General features: G+C 32.5%; 5 protein-coding genes and 1 non-coding gene across 7 annotated transcripts; 4 read left to right on the top strand and 2 right to left on the bottom strand.

The window, feature by feature from the left end:
- Window positions 1-964: 964 nt before the first annotated feature.
- Window positions 965-1,970, top strand: LOC130815084 (BAG family molecular chaperone regulator 5, mitochondrial). Its single transcript, XM_057681424.1, has one exon. The coding sequence runs from the start codon at window positions 1,115-1,117 to the stop codon at window positions 1,730-1,732; it is 618 nt and encodes a 205-aa protein (XP_057537407.1). The 5' UTR covers window positions 965-1,114; the 3' UTR covers window positions 1,733-1,970.
- Window positions 1,971-3,114: 1,144 nt separating this feature from the next.
- Window positions 3,115-3,187, top strand: TRNAV-UAC (transfer RNA valine (anticodon UAC)). Its single transcript has one exon. It is a non-coding gene; the product is annotated as a tRNA-Val (tRNA).
- A 68-nt stretch (window positions 3,188-3,255) lies between these two features.
- Window positions 3,256-9,123, top strand: LOC130815199 (mannan endo-1,4-beta-mannosidase 6-like). The gene is made up of 5 exons (XM_057681580.1): window positions 3,256-3,873; window positions 5,764-5,961; window positions 6,554-6,673; window positions 7,318-7,529; window positions 7,609-9,123. Exons 1-5 carry the CDS (start codon window positions 3,475-3,477, stop codon window positions 8,021-8,023), a joined length of 1,344 nt encoding a protein of 447 aa, XP_057537563.1. The 5' UTR covers window positions 3,256-3,474; the 3' UTR covers window positions 8,024-9,123.
- A 132-nt stretch (window positions 9,124-9,255) lies between these two features.
- LOC130815200 (uncharacterized) lies at window positions 9,256-9,813 on the bottom strand. The gene has a single exon (XM_057681581.1). The coding sequence runs from the start codon at window positions 9,811-9,813 to the stop codon at window positions 9,511-9,513; it is 303 nt and encodes a 100-aa protein (XP_057537564.1). The 3' UTR covers window positions 9,256-9,510.
- Window positions 9,814-11,436: 1,623 nt separating this feature from the next.
- Window positions 11,437-16,915, bottom strand: LOC130815489 (proteasome subunit beta type-6-like). Its single transcript, XM_057681975.1, has 8 exons — window positions 16,684-16,915; window positions 16,511-16,587; window positions 14,535-14,590; window positions 13,755-13,827; window positions 12,977-13,088; window positions 12,568-12,641; window positions 11,854-11,928; window positions 11,437-11,727 (listed from the first exon to the last, which is right to left on the bottom strand). Exons 1-8 carry the CDS (start codon window positions 16,778-16,780, stop codon window positions 11,593-11,595), a joined length of 699 nt encoding a protein of 232 aa, XP_057537958.1. The 5' UTR covers window positions 16,781-16,915; the 3' UTR covers window positions 11,437-11,592.
- Window positions 16,916-18,887: 1,972 nt separating this feature from the next.
- LOC130815488 (protein NRT1/ PTR FAMILY 5.5-like) lies at window positions 18,888-24,402 on the top strand. 2 transcript variants are annotated; one of them, XM_057681973.1, is made up of 4 exons: window positions 18,888-19,138; window positions 20,369-20,583; window positions 21,348-21,937; window positions 22,895-24,402. In XM_057681973.1, exons 1-4 carry the CDS (start codon window positions 19,114-19,116, stop codon window positions 23,787-23,789), a joined length of 1,725 nt encoding a protein of 574 aa, XP_057537956.1. In that variant the 5' UTR covers window positions 18,888-19,113; the 3' UTR covers window positions 23,790-24,402. The 2 variants fall into 2 exon arrangements, with proteins under 2 accessions (XP_057537956.1, XP_057537957.1); XM_057681974.1 differs by lacking the exon at window positions 18,888-19,138 and adding an exon at window positions 19,413-19,485.
- The last annotated feature ends 681 nt before the right edge of the window (window positions 24,403-25,083 follow it).

Below are 25,083 nucleotides of genomic sequence, written 5' to 3'. Positions count from 1 at the left end.
AAGGAAAGCATGAAATTGTTGTAATGGTGGCTTGATGTTTTGGAAGCTTTGTATGAGTGTTGGACTGCTACGCTAGGCATACTTGGGTGAGCTAGACTATAGCTCAGTCAATCGGATGAGCTAGACAATGTGCAACATTTTGCTCGCTAGTCTTTTTGTCCAACATTCTACCTACCAGAGTCTCTTTACTCGGGCGAGCATACCTTACACTTGGACGTGTAGAACCAACGATAGGATGAGTAGGCATACTAGCAAGCTTTAGTGGCAGCTCTTTCATTTGAATGAGTAAGCTTACCATGAGCAGGTCTTGTGCTCCAATTTTCTTATCTTCCATTGTTCTTGGGGCCTTTTATAGTCTTGTGTCGATTATTTTTGTACTTGCAAAATCTTGTGTTCTCATGTTTTATATTTCTTTTCTTTGTGAATTGTTGTTCTTAACCTGATTTTTCACATTTCCTCAAATAGTAAATCCTTGAGGATAACTCAACTCTATGATGAGAATTCGAGTGCAATGATCGGTATATCTCCAAATCTATTCTGTGTTTGGTTCATATTGATATGAAAATTTATTTTGGATGAAAATTTATTGAGAGTGATTTTAATTATCACTTTCTATTTTGTAATATGAACTTATTTTTCACCAACTACTAGAGATCAATTCTTCTCCGTCTCCTCTTGTATTGTCCGTATCCACAAAATATGATCCCACGACTGTTGACGCCATGTACCCTAGCAACTAGCAAGCCATAAACTATTTCTAGGTCCTAACTCCCAATTAACATACACATGGGTCCAAAATCTAGACTATTACGTCTTCCATTATTATTCCTTCTTTTATAGTGCATAAATAAATATTCAGAAATTAATAAGGACTAATATAATTAAAAGTAAAAAATAAAATATAATATGTAAATAAAAATTAAAAAAACAAGACTATTTAAAATAAAAATGTTACTCCTATTAATGTTAAGAGGGACGGAATGCAAAGAGGATATATAAATATAATCTTTCCTTTATCCACACTCTACGTTCTACTCATCATTTCATCTCACTATTTTTTTCTCTTTATTATCATCATCATTCTCCATACTTGCTTTCAGTCGGTGGCTGGCCAATGGCCATGAAACCCAAAAGAAAATCCCATTCTTCCTCCTTTTCATCCTCAACAGTCACCTACACATTCAAAAATGACACATCTACCCTTCCTCAATCCATCAAAACCCCAGATCATCCACCCATCCCCATCACCGTCCATTTCCATGATCACTCTTCAGCAGCTGCTAAGATACAGGCAGCCTACCGTTCCTATGTAGTCCGCTCCTTAGTGAAAAAGATCGCCGCCGTTGAAACCGAGATAGACAAACTTGAGAAGCTGATCCAACGGCAGGAAACAGTAGATGCAGTGAGGAGTAATGAAAAGGAGAAACTGAGAATCAATGAAGCTTTAATGGTTCAGTTATTGAAATTAGATTCAATTCCTGGGTCTGATCATGGTGTAAGGATGATGAGGAAGCATATGAGCCGTAGGATTGTAGGGTTGCAAGAAGTAATGGATGGGATTTGTTATGATGAAAGAGGAATGGAGGGTTGGGATGTGTGGAGAGATTGGGATGAAGGGTTTAGTGGGATAGAAGAAAGAGTATGTAGAGAAAGAGGTGGGGAAGAATTGGAAAGGTTTTGTGCTCTTCATTTGGGATTTCGATGTTTCGAGAGGTTTTTGCGTGATTCTTGATTCAATACAACAATTTTTAACCATTTGAGATGATAATTTAACCTTCCATGATATGTAAATAACATTGTATTTTATTTTATTATTATTATTAAGTATTATTGAGATTAAGATTTTGATATAATTGGTTTTTAATGATGTAAATCTACAACTTAAGCATGAAACTTTCTTTACATTGAAGATGTATGTATCATTTTAAATAGTATAATATATAATAATATATCTTTGTTTTTGTAAGAATTTCACATATGAATTAAGAATATAAAGTTGTTTTTAGCATATTGTAATGCCTTTGTTTTGGAGATCAAGGGAGGGTTAGGGAAAGGGGAACAGAACTACGATAATTTAATATAAGATTTTAATCATATGAAAAAAGTAATACATACTTTAATTGAAATGAATTTTAATTTTCGTTTTATAATGTGGTTCAAACACTTAATAATTAAAGAAATAAAAGTAGAAAGGGAGACTATATTATGAGTATAGCAAGATCAATTGGTGACTTAATCTTTAGGCTATTTATATTATGTAGTTCTAGACTTCTAGTTCTACTATAGTATTGAACTAGATAACCCAGTGTGATGTACGATTTTTTTTCATTTTGATGTAAAAAATAAATAAATTGAATAAATTCGGCATAATATTACATTATTTTAATTATTTCTTAATATACATTTTATTACATTCATGAAAATTGAAATTCTAACTTTTTTATAATTACCATTATAATAATGATAAAGTAGTGGACCATTGTAAATTGTATCTATAATATAATTAGCATTTTAGTGAATTTTTTTGAAAGTATATTTTAAAATAATATAATTAATTTGTACATGAATGAATATCGTTTTAAATAAATATATATCAATGGTGTTTTGTAAATTAAAAATTGAAGATAATAATTTGTGCATTTTTATTACATACAACTATTTATTACATTGTTTTCAAATTTTTTAAGTGTATGTTATAGTCACAATTAAAGTTTTTGATGATGGTCAAATCAATCAATCATCTTATAATCATCCGTAACGTTTAAGATTCCTATAGTCATCCTTATTCAATGACATCATCTTTACTTAAAGGAGGGAAAAAATCTCTTAAGAAAATAACAACTCATTAAATTTTTGAGTTGCTTATGTCAACTGTGTTTTGTTTTAGTATATTGTATAGATAGATAATTGTAATATGGAAGTGATTTGTAATTTAATTTAAGCAATATACTATGTCTACTTCTATTATAATATTGAATAGTTAAATTTTACACGATAATTTGTACTAGAAAATTTTGAGACAATGAGTGGTTTCAAAATGAGTTTTGACATTTGTGGAAAGCTATAATTAATAGTTTAAATAAAATTCGTTTAAAATTTAAATTTAAGCATAAAGTTGCTGTGGTGTAGTGGTTATCACGTCAGTCTTACACACTGAAGGTCCCCAGTTCGATCCTGGGCAGCAACATTTAAAGTTTTGAATGTTTTTGTTCATCATTGTTTCTTTTAACACCTTGTACAAAATCATAAGGTCAAAACTCAAAAGAAAGTAAAGCAATGAATTTTGACAGTTTTCCAAGTGACGGAGGAGTCAAAAAGAAGCCAGAATTGGCAACCGACAAAATAAAGTGTTGTTATTCTCTGGCCACACTTCCATTTTCTACCTCACTAACATTCCCACCTAATAAACCCTTCAATTAATCCCTGTTGAGCCTCTAGCTGCACATTTCTAGTCTGAGGAAGAACAACAGAAAGATGAAGATGAATTCAGAATGGAGAGAAAAATTCGTGTACCCATTTCTAGGAATAGCCACAATTACAACAATTATCTACCTTAATTTCAATGATCAATTCAATTTCGAATTTCCCATTGTTTTTTGGCAGAAAAAGATGGGTTTTGTTGGGGTGAATTCCACCCATTTTGTAATCATCAATAAGCATGATCATGATCAGTTAATGTATGTAAATGGGTGGAATTCATATTGGTTGATGGAGGAAAGTGTGTGGGGTCCATCAAGATCGAAGGTTTCTAAGATGCTTAAGAAAGGTGCTGAAATGGGGTTGAATGTTTGCCGTACTTGGGGTTTTAGTGATGGTCCTCGCCCTACTTCTTTGCAGATTTCACCTGGTGTATTCAATGAAAGAGTGCTTAAGGTATTTTCTTTTTCTGTATGATTCCTGTTTATATTGTTTGAGAGACAAATATGTAGAATTTGATTTGGTGACCTAATCTTTTATAATGGACTGGAAAGGAAAAGAAAAGAAAGGAAAGGAATGAAATGGAAAGGAATAGGAAGTGTCGGTTTAAGAGGGAAAGGAAGAATGAGAAGAACAAATCTTTCCACTTTTCGAGAGATTTTTATTGTGATCTAACAAAATGTAGAAGCTAGAGCTAAGGCCTAGAACGGTTGGACATTGTAGCTTGAATTTGTACTAATGAACAAGACAAATATTGCGAATGATCAAGAAAATAAACGTCAAACAATAACAATAAATTTAAAGAGGTTTATTAATTTGGCTACACGCTCTTTCTAGATTAGTGTTTTGTATTTTGCGTTTTAAAGATAATGGAGCTTATAACTCAAACAAATACAATGATGGAATTACATCAATGGAGAGAAAGATACAAGATGAGAGAGAAGTACATGACTTATAATATGAGCATGTAAGAGACTAGAGAGGTAAATAAGCTCAAACCAGTGTCACATGATTCACTAATCTCCTTGCGAATCATGAATCGAAAGAAGCGAATTTTAGTCGATTTTGGGTTATTCTTGGGCAAACTTGAGCGAATCACGAATTCAAAAAGTGAATTAGCTAGCGAATCATGTTATACTAGCCCAAACCTTTTGCTTGGCTTAATTTTGCATCAACAATAATGCCCATATATATAGGATTATAGGCAAATAAGAGCAATAGAGTAAAAACCACTTCAAGAAAAAGAGCAATAGAGGAAAGACGAAGTGATGCTATACATGCTTCAATGTCCAATGCCAATGTTGTTCCAATTGCCAAATACTCAAATACAAATCAATCATCTTTTCTTCATTCCCAGGCTTTAACCATAACTTTTCAAGAGTGCTATGGGGGAGTTGACTAAAACCATGCTTGATCAAATATCAAAGCTCAATCATCAAAATAGAACCATACACAAGTTTCTTGATTAAAGTATGTGTCAAAAAAAGGTCCAAAGACACATTCTTCTCCATTCAATGACCAGGGAAACACCCATTTTCAAAGGTTCCAAACAAAAGAGTCCAAAACAAAATTTGACTCAAGTCACACTTCAACAATTCGGTTATTAACAAGATCAAGGGACTTAATGACTTCAAATCCATTCCTTTCGAATCTTTTCCCTTAAAGTTGATATTCAAACAAAGGAAATTATATCCTCCAAATCCCTCCCCTTCCTTTTCATCTAATTCCCCAATTCAAACAAAGCTTAAACACTTTCCTTTCATCTAATCATCAATTAACCTTTTGCCATTGGTTCACCTTGTGTTATCAACCAGTTACAATACTCAAGATTTGGAACATGATATGCTTTTCCTTGGAGGAAGTTATAGGGAGTTAGCTAGTTACTTTAAAAAATGTTTAGATTTTAAGTAACGAAATTTTGTTCATCAATCAAAAACAAAGTATTATTGCTAGTTAAATGTAACACTCGAGTGTTCATCTTTCAATGAAGGTAAAGATTTGTTTCGGGTCATCCAGACTACGGTAAGATCACTTGTTAAATATTATTTACTCCTTATGTGAAGTTCCCTATGGTATTTGTTATCAAGTCTTAATTGAAGATAATCTCTTTGCGTTTACGTTAGTAAAATTGCGTACACCTGACATCCAAACCCGCCGTGGTAGGAGCCTGGGATAGAATACTAAATGACTTTTAGGTATGAGTTGTTTGTTAAATATATTAATCAGAAGAATTAGTGATTTGAAAATTTGATTCCCTCCCTTTTTGGAATGCACTTTGTACAAGTGTTTCAGACTAGAAGTGTATTATTATGATAATATGGTTTGTTATTGTTTATTTTCTCACAGGGATTGGATTATGTGATAGTGGAAGCAAGAAAGAATGGGATTAGATTAATTCTTAGCCTAGTAAACAATCTGAACGCATTTGGTGGACAAGCACAGTATGTAAAATGGGCACAAGAAGCCGGAGTCAATATTACATCATCAGCTGATCCCTTCTTTTCTAATTCAGCTATAAAGGGTTACTACAAAGATTACATCAAGGTACTTCTTGCAGTTGAAGAGCTCTTCTATCATATTTTAATGTTGTAAGTTTTCAGGAAACCAACTCAACCAGAAAATTAATCTGTAGAAGTAAAATAAGCTAAAAATCAGGAAAAAAAAGAAGCATGAACATGCATACGCCAAAAATTTTCTTTTCATATCTTTTCGATACGCCTACCTATTAGCTATAAGGGATGTTGTGTTGGAGTTTTGACTTATTTATGGGACTGCTTATGATACGCCTGCCTTTTAGTTATAAGGTTAAATAAGGGTCACTAGTGAAAGTTTTTTTTTTTTTTTTTTTTTTTGTTTGATTGATTTTTTGAGTGAAAGGATTGAAATCTAAGACCGTAGTATTTCTTTTTTGACAAGGTTATGATGGTAGAATTGTAGAATATGATTTTTTTTGTTTCAATTTATATATCCGAATCATGCTAGCATGGACTTACAACTATTCTAATGAATCTTACACACCCTTTACCTTCTTGCTTTAATCACTGAATTTTGTAGGCTATTTTAACTTTTTTTTTTTCGCAATATGAACTACATAGTGTACTGACCTCTTGACTGTTTTTGATGGGATGCTATATAGGCTATCGTAACAAGAAAGAATTCCCTAAGCAGAGTTAGATATTCTGAGGAACCAGCTATTTTTGCGTGGGAACTTATAAACGAGCCACGATGTGATTCTAGCTCTTCTTCCATTCTTCAGGTAAGCATTTGCTGCCTTTTTGTACTATGTTCAATTCCTATCTTTGTTTTGAAATTGTAGTCCATATAACATTCACCTATTGTGGTTTTTGCAAATCTGCGGATAAGCTACTTTGCCAATAAGGCTGCCCTTGATTCTTCATCACTTCTAATAATAATCTTGCCTTTTTGACCGCCCATTTTCTCGACGATTATTGTCACAGAGATTGTTAATCAGTTGATTTAAGAATCTTTTCTATCAAGGATCAATCAGAAACAACCTTTGTTTTTAAAAAAATAAGGTTGTGCACATCCGATTCCCCAAAACCCTGCCTAGATGGGAATCCATTGGATGACATTGAGCTATTGAAATGTCGTTGTTGTAGTTGTTTTGAATCTTTGTTATTACAAGGGGAAATAAAAAATAAACTCTTTGTTATTACATTCGTAAGTTTGCTGCCATACATCATATTTTCCCAAACTTTATCTAGGTGGGAGTCACGTAGTGACATTCGGGTAACAAAATCTTGTGCTGTACTCATCTGTCCTTATAGATTGCTCAATTTGACCTAAAAAACTTTCACATATTTGGATTGAAGTAGGGAAAATGATAAAGAACATGGAGGGTGTAACTTTTTATGATTTTTTGTTTCTCTTCATGAACAGGCTTGGATTACAGAAATGGTGGCATACATTAAGAGTTTGGACCAAAAGCATCTTGTTACCATTGGTCTTGAAGGGTTCTATGGACCCAACTCCGCAGATAAATCTAGAATAAATCCCGGAGATTGGGCTGCTTTACTGGGTACTGATTTCATACAGAACTCAGCTCTTGAAGGAATTGATTTTGCTTCCGTTCATGCATACCCAGATAGCTGGTTAGTGAAGTGGACGTTCTAGTGGCTTAAATCATTTTAAAAAAATGTCTTTTTCTTACTACTTCGTTTTACTTTATAGGATGCCACATGCAAACACGACTGAAAAACTGGATTTTATTTCTCGATGGTTAGAGTCCCATATCAGTGACGGAGAGAAGATTCTAGACAAACCTGTTCTTTTTACCGAAGTTGGCTACCCATTACATGTCAAAGGTAACGATGCTAATTATTCAGACTCTTTGCTTAAAATGGTCTATGGTAGTATCTTTGAGTCGGCAAAAAAGGGTCAAGCAGGAGCTGGGGCCTTAATATGGCAATTGTTGGTTGAAGGAATGGAGGAATATGGGGATAAGTTTTCTCTTGTAGCATGGAAACACCCTTTTGCTTACAAACTGATTGTGGAACAATCATGTAAGTTAAGGCGTATTGTTAGGAAAAAGAATTCGGCTGCAGCACTGAATGGAAAAGATCCTTGCTCGAATATTGTCACCTAGTTGACTGGCATCAAGTGGAACTAATCATGCTAAAGCCTATAATACATCGTTAGTTTCATCACAACTTTCCGTGCTTGATACTCGAGACCTTGGCATATGTTTCTTCACAAAATCGTTTTAGAGTTTAGACTAGAGGTTTTTAGTCTTTTATATAGTAGTTGAAGTCTCGAGAACGAAGTTAGTTTAGGATCAGGCGAAAGTGGATTCAATTGAAAAAAGCCGTATTTGTCACCTTCAATTTGAAGGTTGGTTGTTGCTTAGGAGGCGTTAGCGTAAAGGAGCTGTTTCTCTTGAATCCATTCAAAGAATTGTTTGTTGATCGCCGAGGAGAAAATTGAGAGACGGGAAAGAAACTACAACACGAGAGTTTGTTGCTCGTAAGTTGCAGGCTTCTGGGTAGTTGCAGGTCTCTCTCTTGGAAGACCCTTCTCGAGCCGAGGGACTCTTTGACCGCACTCTCCTTTACGGGTATGAGTTGCCGTCTTTCTTCCCTCCCCAAACCCTGACCATAGTCTTTTTTGAGTGGGATATATGGAGTATGATGATGATGATGCTGTATCATATCTAATTATACTATACTTAAGTTTGGATACAGTTATGTGAATCCTTGTATTTTCTAGTATATTCCTCTTAAGCTTGTATAGTTGTACACGTTGGAAGCTTAGATCTTTTAGCACCATTTTCAGTGATAAGAATGGCTCTTTTTCATCCTAAGAATGGTAGCTTGAACATAAATAGTTTGTGTGAAGAAATATTTTCTGGATGATATCTTCAGCTATAAGTTCTCATATGAAATCTGCAGATGGGGTTTTATCTGTTCGTCATTTACTCTTGATTCACTTAGCAGAGACTTTATTCTATAATCTTAAGGCCATGCGTTCGATTCCCTCTCTTCCAAGGGTCCCAGCCAGTGCAAGATGGTTGAGTGTGTTGCTCGTAAATTAAAAGGAAATTAACTTGAACTATCTTAACGCTTGATATGTTATTGGTATTAAATGGTAGAAATGATAATAAAAATTTTTGGTAATTTAACTAAAAAAATCTCGTTTCATGAATATTTATACTAAATTTTATTTTCATTACCACCATTCAGTACCTAACAACCAAACGAGCTTAAATGATTCCGGTTTATCACCCAGTTTTATCTCTCACATCATTAACAAGGAAGAATTGGGCTTATAAGCTATACTAATTCCCATCGTTCCATGTTCTACAAGAAATCAAGATTAGTGGAAGCCAAAACAGAAAAATATTTCATGTGAACAAAGAAAGTGAGAGTAACATTCAGTCTACAGATAGACTTAACAAGAGAGAAAAGAAAAAAAAAAACTAAATAAAAAAAGAAAAATTATAAAATAAGGTCATGTCATCTACACAACACAAGTGCACCTGCAACTGATAAGGGTATGATCTTTCGTCATCCAACCTTCACCAGACACTGTTTATAGCTTTTATGAGCGGAATATACTGGATATGATGATGATGATCTACACAGCACAACTGCACCTGCACTTGGACATGCAGTTCTTGCAGTCAGATAATTTTGGGTAATTATCATTGCAATCACACTTCTTTGTGCACCTTGTCTTCGACGTTCCTGCCCACAAGCACTTGGCCATGCACCGGAGTGTTGTAACACACGATGGGCAGTCATATTTCATCCGTTTCAGGATGCAGTCTCTGCAATCCGAGCTGTCGTTAGGACAGGCTGATGTTAGAACTGCAAACCACGAAATCAGAAGCACGACCAACACAATCGATTCCAATTTGAATCTTGTGTTTGGCTCCATAGATTGCTGATTTACTTCGCTAGCTGAGTGAATGATGTTCCAGTATGTTTTTGTTTATTAAGAGTAAGTGTGCCCATAGTTTCTCTTATTATAGAGCTGAGATGGTGGTGTATACAGGTCATTTTTAATGCTTGTATGAACAGCTATACCTCCATCTGTTGCATTAATGGTAGGTAGTTGGCTTGATTACTTCTATGCACATACAAACATATAATGGTAACTATTGTTCTTTCTTACTGATTTTGCTACATTTTTAGTTTGTAGTTTTTTTTGGTTTGTTGTTACTTGTTACATGTAAAATAGGATAACATTATTAAAAAAAATTTATAGATGACATAAAAAGTAAGATTAAATTTGTGAAAGAGCTTAGAAAAAGGGAGACTATAGAGCCATAAACAAAAATAAAAATATAACAAAATCAGTGAGATACTGCTCATATCATTTGTTATATTATGTTGGAAAATTTCAATCTGTTTTGATATTGACATAATTTTAATATGTGATGCAAGTATTAACAAGATGAAACAATATTTAGTTTAATTTGTCCTTTGACGTGTTTTAATTCTTTTACCGAGATTGTGAATTTCTTGTTGCAAGTATAGGTCGTAGAGGTGTTTTATAGGCGGGCTTAGACAAATAATAGGTTGAATTTGTCTTTAAAAGTTATCCTCTAACCTATAATATTTTGTCTATTTGTGGTTTTTTTATTCAACTCGTTAATCTTATCAAACGGGTTTGACCTATTCAAATATAATAAAAATTTTATAAACATTGTCCATATTGTCCGATTTACAAGTAAACATGACACATTTAAGGGCTAATCCATTTATAAAATAACTCTAAATTAGTTCAATGTCCGCCATATATTTTTTAAAATTACAGGGTAGATTGAATAAAGAAGAGAATTAAATTCAAAACTCTACCGAATAAAAATAATACTAGCTCAAACTGAAATAAGACTCAATTTTGTATTGATTGTCATATTTAATATCATGTCTCACCCACTTTTCTTGGTATGTGCAATACCTTTTGGTCTTATCAGTTTGCAACAGCAAGCTTGAGGGTTTGCACTCCCTTAGGCCTTAGGAGTTAGGCGTTAATAAATTTGTGATAGACGGTTTCCTTATATAATTTTTAAAATATTATAAATAGACATTAAAAATAATATAAGTAGATATTTAAAATATTAAAAGTAAGCATTAAAGATACAGTAAGAAAACATTAAGGATAATATAACATTAAGAATATAATAATTAGACATTAATCTTTAATGAACTGAACTTGAGATATGAATCTCAAAAAGTAAATTCAATCAAACTTGACAAAGATCTGTTCTCTCCAAGCACCTCCGTTTCATCAAATATTTGAACTTGACTCGATTTTAAGGCGATAATAGTAATCGGTATTGTAAGTAGATTTAGCACCATATAGAAGAATCTAGTATAATCTCAACAAACTTAAAGGCCAAAACTCCTAATTTAAAGTTGAAATCAAGACGAACATAGTACAACTCAAGTTGCGGCTTTACGGTTGGGGTGATATACTTCGCGTCATAATCGTGGTAATCATTAAACATATATAGCCGATCGTTAATCATATAATCAGACTCGATCATAATCGTTGTAATCATCAAACATGAGGATCTTAATTTTTTTCCTTTTCTGATTTAGATCTCAAACGAAGTAACCAAATCAATTCCGATTAAGTAACAAAGTCAAGGTACAATGATATGTGACACATCGGGTAATTTTCAAAGCTAAAGCGATAAACAGGATGAGTCTACTCGGTCATTGGCTCGGGGCTCGCTGCAGCTCCCCAAATATCTAATAAAGAATTTTGTGGCTTCATTTCCTCGTGCCACAGAGGGAGTTTGTCACCAGGGTAGAAGTTTCTAGTCACTCCATCTTCATTGATCTGAAACCATAAATATTACAATTAAAGTTCAATTCATTCAGCATTGTGGTGAGCTTCACAAAAGGTTCCAATTTGATAGCAGAAAGTCAACTGGTGAAAGGCAAAAAGGAAGAGAAAGGTTCTTACGATGACAGTTCGAACAACACCACCACTTGCACCATCTCGAGCAATGGCAAGGGATACTGCTTTCTTCACAAGGTCCTGAACAAGATTAAAAAGAAACCACTAAAATATTAGAAACAATATTAGGTTTTGAGAGATAAAACTCCTTCCGATCCTAATTAATACCCCAACTATCTTCAGTATATTTACTTTTACACTTTTTTTTAACTCTTCAGCATACCAATGTAACCTTACTTCAAAACTTGTTTAGGACATCATCAAGGGCAATAATTATATCATGAAAGAACTTAGAGGTTATGCCAACAGCGAAGAGAAAGCTGAAAGTTGAAAAGACGTTGATTTAGTATGAAGAGTTGCCAATGATACTTTCATCATGGCATAATGAAGCACTCAAGAAGTGAGTGGTTTTGTGGGGGAGGGGGTTCTAGAAACACCAATGATGGTAGTTGGTTTCAAAGATTCCAGAGAAGATTTTCGCCAGAGGTTGTGGCAGGCGATGGTGACTGCCTAATTTATACTCCTATGTTATGCCCAAGACCCATTAAACTTGCTTATTATGCACCTTGACCCTTAAATTTATAATTTGCACCATGATCCCTTCAAATACTTGCCCTCTTGTATGCAGTGAAGAAAGTGAAACAATGAACAAAAAGAAGAGGGTGATAAATAAAGCTCCATAGGTGTAGCTTCTAATTTTGCAATCAATAAAATGAGTACCTCAGCTTCATCCTTGGTCATTCCTTCTTTCCATGCTTGATCAAAGAATCCATAAAGGTATGAAGAGCCAGAACCTGCAAAAAGCACTTTTAGCATGACAATTATACACTAAATGTCAGGAAAATTTAATCTATTATGTCTTTGACTTAAGACACTCATGTCAGGAGAATCATGTCTCCAATTTCAGATAAGTTATAAAATATTTTAACAATTTGTCCAAAACAAATCAGGTGTCCAACTGTCCATGCCGCATGTAACATGGGTACTTGAGGTGAAATGAAATAAACTGGGAGAAACCAGGATAACAAAACTATCTTACACAATTGCTGTAGCCTGTAGGTATACACCAACCCGTAGAGTAGTGGAAAAGAAATGATCTAATTGTAAAGGGAAAGCTCAAGAAGTGTACCTCCAATGGCAAAAGGCTGCTCTATGATTGTTCCACCAAGTGGAATTCCATATATTTTACCTCCTTCATATTTATCCCATCCTCCAACAATCATGCCTGTCTGGAGCATATCCTGTCGAAGTTCGCAAAGCACCAATTCAGCATAAAACAATTGTGAAGGCGTGAAACGGAAACGAAATTCCAGATGCAGAATAAAGCATAAAAATCCCATCATCTGTTTTCAACTATAAACTTCTCAAGTATAAACCAAGTTCATTAAATGGTCAGTGCATTGAGATTTATTCACAAACGCAAAAGGGAGAGGTGGAAAAGCTGGAGTGTCACACAGCTCTTTGGACAAGAGAAAGGTAGAAAAAGCACATAATTGTCACTTCCATCATGATAAATAGCAATAGACTGGATTGTATTTGAATAATTAAGTATACAGATTCATGCAAAGAGCACAAGTTGAGAATACCCCCTCCCCACAAAAAATGTAAATGGTTGACATAACTATGCAGAACAAAAACTCAACATACATTACTAAAATAAAAACCTACCTAGTCAAGCACAATAATAACAATAGACTACAAATGATAACCACAAAATCATCCCCTACTGCTAAACTTTATGTCTCCTTAAAAATCCAATTAAGCAAGGGTATAGAAACAATTTAGTCCTAGTTTCACTTATTTAAGTTTTAAAGTAGATCCCTTCAGATGTAGAAGTATATAATTAAGTACTTTGCTAAGAGAGAACAAATTTGTTTAGCAAGAGAAATAAAAATTTTAAGTTGAACCTTGTTGTTATATGCGAGTAGTCTGACAAGATTAGCAGCAACTTTGACAGTAGCAGGCTGTCCCAACTGTATTCTGTTGAACACCACACAAAAAAGGTAAATAAATGATTGTAAAGGAAATGAAAGGAAAAGTTAAAAAAATGATTGGAAATCAAGGAGGGGGAGAGACATTAAAGAGAGTGAACATAGATAAGTAAATGACATTAGAATTTAGAATGAAATCACGTCAATCGATCAGAATTTTAATAGTACATAAATTGCTTAACAGTTTATGCCCTATTAAAACCAATTTAACTTTCATGGACTCGAGTAATGGTAGAGCCATTTACTTGAGTCCATGGAAACCTAACTTGAGTAAAAAAAAAACTCAAGTTACAATATAATCAACTTGTGGCCATCTCTCGTTATCGTGCTGGACAAAACTCCAATACAGATACTCATTCAGCAATGACAGAGAAGCCTATAAATTATTTTCTGTGAAGCGTGTTTGCACAGACTAAAGCAAGAGAAAAGCCCATATCCCACCTTCTCAAAGTTCAAATAATAGAAAGCAAATAGTCCATCTAAAATATTTTTTTTACTTTCACTATGTCCACCTCACCCAAACGAACACCATAATTTAAAAATGTTTTGAAAAAATGATTCTGGGAACATACAATATGTTAGCCAACAGAAGCCATGGTCAATTCATAAGGTTGGATAACTCCTAATGACCACGACTACAACATTATCATATCAGACAAAAGCATGAAAAGCAAAAACTTGGAGTAGTAGGCTTACATGTGCTGATGAAGAAAATGTCGTACATAATCAGATACTATTTGAGAGTCTGCAGCCTGCAAATTCAGCATAATTTAAGACGTAAGACAAATCAGCAGCATAGAGATATCCTTCATCAATCACCTCTATACTTTATTATGATTATACTCCAAAACAGAGAAAAAAAAAAGAAGCTTAATTTTGGAACATTCAACATAGGGAGTAATATATTCCCAACTTTTAGTGCTTCCTTTCTACATGAACAACTTTTTCCACAATGTCTTTCTAATATATTTGTTTTTTTCTATAACCAAACTGTATATTTTCAAAAAATTTCAAATTCAACAGTTTTACAGCTGAAAAGATCCACAAAATCTTGTCCAAAGGTCACAAGACATAAAAATCACCTAATGCATCTGTGAGTCTTAACTCTATCATATCTGCTAGACTCGTCAACTAGCAAAATATATCTCTATTATCACATAACTGAATTTTAAAAGACTGTCCCAGAAAAGTTTCTCTCATTTAAATTGCATCTATCTCGATCTCCCAGCTACAGATCGAACACTTAGCAAACATATCTCCATGATCCAATTTAGAATGTATAATTTTCCCATTCCTTAGCTCGAAACCAACACAAGAAAATGGCCTTCTGTAGCACATAGCTCGATAGCAATTATTAACCAAGCCATACTATTACAAGTTGTAAGAATTTGTTCCACCTTCCTTATTTGTTTGCCCCATTGTCCTATTTTGGGCTGTACACATCTGTATAACCCATTATGCTACTATATTTAGTGGCTTTAAAAACTTGCTATGCAGTTAAATTTCCTATATGAAGGCCCGCATGATCGGCTATTAGCTTAGTGGTAGAGGGCACCCTTGATAATTGCATTGTTGTGCCTAGGTTGCGGGGGCTATCAGCCATATTTCAATGCGCCCATCAATGTTTACTCTTCCTAATTTAGACTAACAAATTGAGATGGTAGAAAATCGAAATGAATCGGCCATTGTGATTGGTATATTGCTCAGGTAGCCAATCTCAATCTTTTGGAATTAAGACTCTGGCATTGTTGTTGTTGTCTCTCTCTTCCTACTGGTCCTATCCATTGGGATTCTCCTTTTAGTAAGGAAAAATAAGTAAAGGAGGGCAAACAAAAGGGGGCATAGGAAGCACTCTCGCATCTATTGTCCAAAAGCTTAAATCTCCCAAACAAAGTTCAAGTCACAACACAAATTTCTAGAACCTCCACAATCATTTTCTCATAAATGTTACAAAATCAATAGTACTTACAAGTCGTAAATAGGAAGGATACAAACCCATTTTTGTATCAATATAAAATCATCTCAAAGATTAGTCGCAATTTTATTTTCACCTACTAACCATCAAAAAAACAAATCACCCAATAACATTTTATCAACTGCCCATATATCTACAAAAAAGTAAGGCTCCCAAAACCTCCATACCAAGACACAATTATTTCACCAACACTAGGCCAAGCTCTACCAAGTTCCAGCAAGCCAAAAGCTAACATCTTTACATTAACTCACTAACAGCAAATCATATGAAGCTAGCAGCATTATTAAATTACACAACTAAACATCTACAACCCCAATATCACAAATGCTTCAACAAACTTAACTAATACAATCGGTAATACTAAAACTTTATAAGTAGCTGTAGCAAAGAATGGAATGAAGGCAAAATAAAATCCCTATTTTACACTCAAATCCGCCATTTGTTCCCAACTTGTAGCCACCCAAAAGAAACCACTCATGGATAGTCTTCAATTTTCATAACCTTGCAAATTATTAACCATTGAAAAGGTCGAAATTAAATTGATAAACGGCTACTAATTACAATTTTCACCAAAAATAATAAAATCACTGATGCAATATCGTCCAAAAGGTTAAAAAATAGAACTCAAATGATGATAAAATGCAAAAATAATACGCCAATCACATATTTTAACAAAAATTAATCAAGATTTCGTTACCGATCCAGAACGGCAAACATAAACATTGTCAGTCAGTTGAGTAATCTTGTCCGAGGCACGATTAGCAACATAAACACCTATAATTAAAAAAAAAAAGATATCAAATTAACAACAAGTTCCTAAATTGGATATTCAAACTATCTATTTGTAAATTTTACAGAAAAAATATATACCCGTGCTGGTACGTGAATCGGCACCAAGAACAACACCATCTTTGTAGGTGACACCGACAATGGTTGTTCCCATTGAATGAGGAGAATTAAAATCCATGATTTTATGATGTTGATAGAGGGAGAGATTTCCAATTGATGAGTGAGGAACGATGAACGCTTTGAGGAAAGAAGACTAGGATAAAAAAGAGTACTACACTACACAAAAGAATCTTGCGAAAGGGGAAAGCCAATTGTTTTGTTTTCATTTTTTTTTTTTGTTATGTTTGGTTAAATAATTATGTTGCTTTTTAATCAATTTTTGAGTTTTAATCTAATTTTTCTCTAATAAAACAATTTTTCTATTTATTTATACAAATTCTATCTGTATGCATATTAAAAGTAAAAAATGCTTACATTAAATAAAAAACTGATAAAGTGTCAATTTCTAAGTAAATATTTTGACTCCAATTTATGATTTTGTGATAAAATTTTAAACTATGAATTCAATTATGACTAAATAAATGTCAGCTTTTAGTGTGAAGTCACAAATAGCAAACTTTTTGAAAAATTGTAGAAAACAATATCTAATACTGTCTATAATTGAAATTATTATGGAATACATTCTTGGTTAAAGTATTGAATAATTTCAAACTTATTAACGTGGTGCATTATTTTTTTAAAAAAATTAATATTAATAATTCAACTTTTCACTCATCCGTCGTGAATAATCCTACCTTTTAATTATTTTTTAAGAATCCAATCTTTGCCTTTAGTTTAGTATCAGCACACTCTTTTATTTTATAATAATCCAACATTTGCTCTTAATTTGCTATCGGGCATCGGCATACCCTATTAGTATGCTGACAGCAAACTAAAGGAAAATGTTGAATTATTAAAAAATAATCTAAAATTAGAATTATTCACAGCAAATGGGTAAAAAGTTAGATTATTAATTTCAATTTTTTCTATTTTTTAAATATATAGAAAATTGGTTATTCATGTCTTTATAAGTAACTTTGACATTTTTTAAAGTACTTAATTGATAAAGTATTTTAACATAGGTTTAAAATTGTCCACTTTTCTGTAGATAAAGTATTCTAATTGAAGTACATGAAACTCATCGTATGTAATCTACATAAGTTTTTGATTGTAGTATATTTGACCTATTTATTGTTTATTTGAGAGCTAAAATTTTATATGAAATTCCATTTGAATTACATTTAGTGTTTGATAAATCTAACTTTTAAATTTATAATTTAAAATGGATCATCTATTCTTAAAGTCAATTCGTATATAGTTCTATCTTACATAAATAATACCAAGAGAATTAAAATTTTAAAGTATTGTATAGAATTCGTACAAACTATTTTAATGTGTACCAACTTAATAATAATAAGTAGTTTCTAATAGTTATATTCATAAAATAAAAATATTTATTATTATTTTAATACCCTTAAAACTAATACATAAAAAATATGAATTAAGTGAATGTAAAATTTTATCAATGAAATTTCCTTGGCAACGAAATCAAGTTCCCATGGGAAAATCGTCCTTTCCTCAGGCTCCAAATAATTAGCAACTAGTATGAAGTTGCCAAACACGCCTCAAATTGTAAGTCAAACAGTTATTATAAGCCAAGAATACAGCTCGACGAAATCAAATTCTCGATGAACTCCTCAGTGTAGGAATGGTTGACATCGACATTCTTGGATTAACTCTAATTCAAAGTTTTTCTATTCACATTACAATAACAATATGTCCGTCGATTAGCAAGGTTAACACGAGCTATTTCCCAGGATCTCAAACTCAAAACTATATATAATTTTTATATTTTTTGTTATTTATAGATAAAATATCAACAATACAAAACTAAAGAAGTATTAAATAATTAATTACACCTCGCCTTAATTTTTTAAGAGTTCTTTATATCTTTCGATCTGGAACTCAATATAAAACAACGAGATCGATGGCCTTAAATAACAAAGATTCGATTCAAACATTGAATTCTAACCACTTATAAAAAGATTAAATTCCCTCTTTCTTTATGTGTAGATTGTAGTGATTTCCGAACCTATCCAAAATAAAAAAAAAATAGTTGACTTTAAACGACTTGCAAGTTGCAAAATATAAGTATCGAAGTCAACCCTACTGCACATGGACAGGGGTTGAATAAAACAAATTTAATCCTTACCTTCAAAATACATATAAACATACTCATATAACTAAATTAAGAACATCAGAATTTCCATCTTTTCTCAGACTTCATTTTTATTTCTACTTCTTTTCAATTCTCTTCTATTAATGTATTACCAGTTCTTTACAACAGCTTTTTCACCAATAAGTTGAAGTGTAATGCTACTTTGTCTTAATCACTATTCAATAATCAAATTGCTGCATGAATCTAAGCAGGAGCAAGAATTAATTTTATCATATTGATAAACGTACCAAATCATGAGGACTTTTTTCCGGATAGCAGGTAATTAAATTAATTATCCTTCCGTAATATGTTTATATCTTGATCACTTACAAACGTGTTTGGATAAGAATTTAAGGGGAAAAAAGAAAAGAAATTAAGTCTTACCTTCTTCTTGTTGTTTTTCTGCAAATCCTTTCAATTAATTTAATGTTGAAGGTATATGAGTATATATTTTGTTCAAAATATAAAAGAAGTTGTTTCTGATTAACTTTTGAAAATATCATTATCTCAATTTCACATTGTGCTCATGATTTTATTTGTCATTTGAATATAGTTCGTTATAATCTAAGAATTTCTCTTGATCTTTTTCGAGTTGAGGGATCCTTTGGTCGCGCTCTCTTTTATAGGTATGAGTTGCCACCTTTCTTTACTATACAAACCCTATTTATAGTTTTTCCATGAACGGAATACACTAAATATGATGATCATCTTTTAAAATACAACACATAATTATAAACCTTTTCCTCTCAATTTGAATACAATAATGGCCATTTATTTCAGTGTAAGAATGTTTATTGTCTTGGTTTTGAAGTAGTCTAATCTCGAAAATTGGATGGTCTAAAGCCTAAGATCCTAACAAAGTTGAACCCTATCCTATTTAAGGGTTGGAGTCAATATTTTAAACCCTAAGAATTTGAGTCGGATTCACATTAAAAAACTTAAATCCAAGTCAAAATCCAAGTCCAAATCCAGCTAATAGAAAAGTTGTGGCCTAATTTTTAAAGACATACAATTCACTCAAAAAATAAATTGTAGGAATTAATCAAAATATTATGCTTGATTCTAGGAACCGATTATCGATAGTAGGATATTTCCATTGATTATGGGCTGTAAATTAGTATTAGTTGCCATATTTAGTTTGTTCTCCTGTGTATATTAAATCCTTGTACTAGTAATTTTTAATTAATACAAAATTAGTATTCAACTGGCTAAATACTTTTTTCCGCATTATTATTTTATTCATAAATATATGTAGGAATCTCGGATACAACGAGTCTAGACCAAATCCGAATATTAAGGTTCATATTCGAATCTAATTTTTAGACTTATAAGATTAGGGTTTGAGTTTGGACCCGACTCTATAATTAGGGTCCAAGTACCCAATTTGAACCCTAAAATGCACATCTCTAGTCTAAATTAAATGATGATATGAATCATCAAAGATTAGATTATGTTTGAAAAATGCAATTATAAGTCAACAATTACATGGTATATTTATGACGATTACAGGAATAATGTGGGCGGATGTGTTTGCATATTATGTGCTGTGGATGATGATGGTATATTTGACTGATGTATGGAAGCTTGATTTCACACATGCTGCTGCAATTATTAATATATGGAGGGGATCTGCTTTAGTCTTACCACTCTTATTTGTCCATTTAGCTGACGCTTTCCTGGGCAACCTTTGCACCTTACTCCTCACCAGTCTCTCCTATACTCTGGTAATTATTATACAACATATTTGTGTGTCCTTTTGAGTTTGCTATTAAAAATGACATTTTGAGCATAAATGTTACTTTCAATAACAAAAATATTATTTTCAGTAGCAAACTTATTAATATCTTAGTCAAATTGCAACTTTTACGTTACATAATCTCATACTAACTATTATGTTCTTGTTTACTTATTTTGATTATTTAAGATTAAAACTAAACATTATTGATTGATATTGATTTAAATTAAGAAAATTGAATTTTTCAGAATGAAATTGATTTTCATTCATTAATATTGAATTTTATTGATTGAAACTGAATTCTATCGATTGAAATTGAATTTTGCAATTCAAAACAGCTTTTTAGTGAATTGGTTTTTACCGTTTTAATTAGTACTTTTAATTTTTACTAAACTAATTTTTGCTGATTAAAACTTTATTTTACTAATAAAATTTTAATTTTCCATTTTTCACTAAAAATACGCAGAATTTTAAGGCAAATTGCTTAAAAGTGAGAGTTTTTTGTGTTCTATATTTCCAATCATGCATAAATCATCATTGTGTGTAGAGGCGAAGCAAAAATTGACAAATTCTATAAAGACCCTGTATAATTTTAAAAATTATGATATTTTTTTAACAATGTTACATCTTTAAATACCTAACATAGTAACATATGCAGAGTAAAGTGATGTAATATTGAGGCCTTTAATTTTTCGAGACGTTGTACAGTCGAATATGTTGAATATGCTTAAAACCCCGTATGATTGTATGCAGGGACTTGGGTTGCTATGGATGTCAACACCACCAGTGCTATCAAAAATAAACGAAAACTGCACAGAATACAAACCAGAATGCATAGGAGACCAACAAAAACAACTCTTCTACGCAGCATTAGCTCTAATAGCCGTCGGAATGGCCGGTCATTTAACCTCCTTACCCTCATTCATGGCAGAACAAACACAATTAATAGAAAACGAATTTATGGCGACTGCAACACGAGCAGAAGAACAAGGTGGTGGGTCAGGATGTTGCCTTGTTTGTCGATCTATGCTTGGTGGGTTTATGGGTATCTTGATCCCAATTATAGGACTCATAATTGTGACCTATGTTAAGCCTTGGGGAGTTCAGTTTGGTGTTAGTGCTCTGTTTGCTTTGGGTTCATTAGTTGTGTTCTTAAGTGGCATATTCTCGTACAATTATGTTTCACCTCAAGGAAGTGAACTTACTATTGTGTTTCGTGTGTTTGTTGCTGCGTTTCGTAAGATGTTTTGTAGATGTCCTCAAGATGTGAACCAGCTTTACGAGAGCAATGATGTTGGTGGAGCTGAAAATCATGCTTTCTTGCTTCATACCAAAAGTCTTAGGTATTTTTTTCTTTCAACTAATTCTATGAATTGAATGGAATACTAGTACTTTAATTCTAATTTGTGGCGAATTCAGAATTCGTACTTAGTGAAGGACACAATCAATATAAAATATAATCTAATTAATCATTTTTTTTAAAAAAAATAATAATATGTGTGATAATGTTCTGAATTCAACCATGTAAAATAACATTATATAATCTATTTTAACGAGTTTTCATATCTGTATTGTTCAAAGAAATTTTGTAGCATCATTGGTTCAGTGATCATCATCATCATACTCAGTGTATCCCACTTATAGAAAACTATGGTCAGGGTCTGGAAAGGAAAGAAAGACGGCAGCTCATACCCATAAAAGAAAGTACGGTCAAAGAGTACCGCAACTCGAAAAAGGTTTTTAAAGAGAGAAAAATCTACAACTTACAAATAGAATATATTTACGTCGTTGGTCTTAAGTTTAACTCATTCTGAACTTTTAATTTTTTTTAAACAATGTGAGTGGCCTCACTTGTGGTACGCAAGCTAGCCGAATTCACCTATACTTGATGAATTTGGGCTTGTATACAAAACTTACACAAGAAGAGAATTGATTGCACACAAACCTGATGAGGTTTTATCTTAAAACCAATTGGATTATAAGTAATCTATCAAGTATATATATTAGTCAACCTTTTTTTAATTTTTCGATAGTCCGATTTGGAATCACAAATATGTGAGTCATTTTCCAATACTCCCTTCACATGTGAGCCAACTTTTTAATTCGACGGGAATGCCCTTTTTCCGAACTCACAAGTTATTTTTTTTTAAAAGACTGATTTTTTTTTTTAATTGATCGAAACCTCGACTCTTGTACCATGTTACCAAACAAACTCAAGCTTAAACTTAAGCTAATGGTTAAGATCCCATATTATATATTATATACTTTGTAACATTATGAATTTCTCTGTATTATTATAGGTGTCTAGATAAAGCAGCTATCATCCTACCACAACCAACCCTAGAAGAGCAACAGCAACAAAGATGGAAACTATGCAGAGTAACAGAAGTAGAAGCAACCAAAATTTCCATACGCATGATTCCCTTATGGATTACCATCATACTTTGTGGGTTAGTATCCGCCATTGGAGACACATACTTTCTACAACAAGCAACATCACTTAACCGCAAATTAGGCCGCATCAAACTCCCTCTAATCTTCCTCTTATGGTTCTACGACCAATCAAAATCCCTTTTCACCAAAATCTTTGTCATGGCAGCATCAATTACCACTCTATTCGGCCGCCAAACATCAACTAGACGCTACGTTTCATCAATTGGAATCGCAATCTCGATCATGTTTTCGGTCTTATGCTGCATCGCAGCAGCAAAAGTCGAGACACGAAGGCTCGAAACGGCCCGAAATCATGGGTTAATCGACAAGCCCGATAATGAAAAAGTGGGTATGAGTATGTTTTGGTTATTACCACAATTTGCATTGCTTGGTGGGTTAGATGGGATTAGAGAATTTAGTGTTGGGTATTTAGTGAATGATCAAGCTCCTAATAGTATGATTAAGTACTTTAATTATGTGTCAATGGGTAGTTTTGGTGTAGGTATTATGGGAAGTGCTGTTTCTGTGTATGTTGTAGGAAGGATTAGTAAGAAAATTAGTGGGATTAATTGGTTCCAAAGTACATTAAATAAGAGTCGTTTAGATAATTATTATTGGGTTTTAGCTGCATTAAGTGCGGTTAATCTTGTGGGTTTTGTTTTGTTGGCTTGGTTTTATAGATACAGAGAACCAACAGATGAAGAGTTGGAAGAACCAGAATTTGAAGAGACTGAAACTAATTTGTTCAACCATATTGAATGAATTAAGTGTATGTAAACCAATCAACATATAATACAATGGGATTGATTTTTATATTGTTTATAGTTTAATTTAGATTAATTTTGAGTAAATTAAGAATGAAAAAATCAAATTACTTGGTAAATTATGTTACACTGAGAGAGTTAAACACTTTGAGAGTCATGCTTAAGTGTTCACTACAAGAAAATGATAAAATTACGACCAAAAGATGTCAGACAAAAATTTATCGTCGCATATTTTTGGACTAAGGATGACTGCCTAACATTGCCAAAACCTTTCATAGTTTTGGACACCCAAATAATTATGGCGTGACTACGACCCCTAGATCATCGTCAATTTGAGAGATCACTAACTAGGTTGTAGCTAGTCCTTAGCCCTATAGAGATTTTTAAATTTAATTTTTTTTTGAAAATAGTGTTATCTTGGCTAAGGCTCAGATTGTCGCTAACAAGGGCAGTCACCAGGCTGAAACCAGTCCATCTCCTTTTTGTTTTTAAACTTTTTTACATTTTTTTGGAAATAAAGACGACTTGACTCCCAGGTTGTCCCCTTATTTCTCATTTTGCAACTCTGATATAGGATTTCTCAAAACTTATCCCTTTTTCGTATTACTTAAGATTTATGCTCATTTTGAATTTCTAAAAACTTATCCTTGTTTTTGATAGAATAAAATTCATTTGAAATGATAAACAAAAATAGAAGAAAAAATAAATTGTATTTTAATTTGTATCATCTTGTATAAAAAAATTTTTGTTTACCTATGGTAGACTATATTTATCAATTTAAATATAACGTAAACTTTATTATTATTATTATTATTATTATTATTATTATTATTATTATTATTATTATTTAATTGTTAGTTAAATAAAAAAGAGTATATATATAAAATAGATATGGTCAAATATTAATAAAATAGAAGAAAAAATGTCCCTCTCTAATTTTCTTGTCCAATAATTATACTTAAATTTGGAGAGTCCATAGTCAAGATTATGATTCTGACCCTTACAATAAAAAGAAAAAAACAAATCCTTTTCGTTGATTTCAATAAGATTAGTAAAATATGAGTGTTTCAAGGTGTAGTCAGCTGTTATATTAGACTAATACGCTAACATATTCTTCAACATTTAGTCATGCAAGATTTAATGTAAAATTCATATAATTTGGAAAAACTAAAGACCATAAACAAACCTACTTCTTATTATAACAATAACAAGTTGATTTTTTCTTGAAACAGTCTTCGCTAATCATTCGATGAGATTGTTATTCAGTCTTTATTTTATAAGGTAATGCCTCG

Source organism: Amaranthus tricolor, chromosome 6, assembly GCF_026212465.1.
Source record: "Amaranthus tricolor cultivar Red isolate AtriRed21 chromosome 6, ASM2621246v1, whole genome shotgun sequence".
NCBI classification, from domain to species: Eukaryota; Viridiplantae; Streptophyta; class Magnoliopsida; order Caryophyllales; family Amaranthaceae; genus Amaranthus; species Amaranthus tricolor.
Note: the sequence above shows the minus strand (reverse complement) of the source record. Positions and strands in the feature narration are given on the sequence as shown.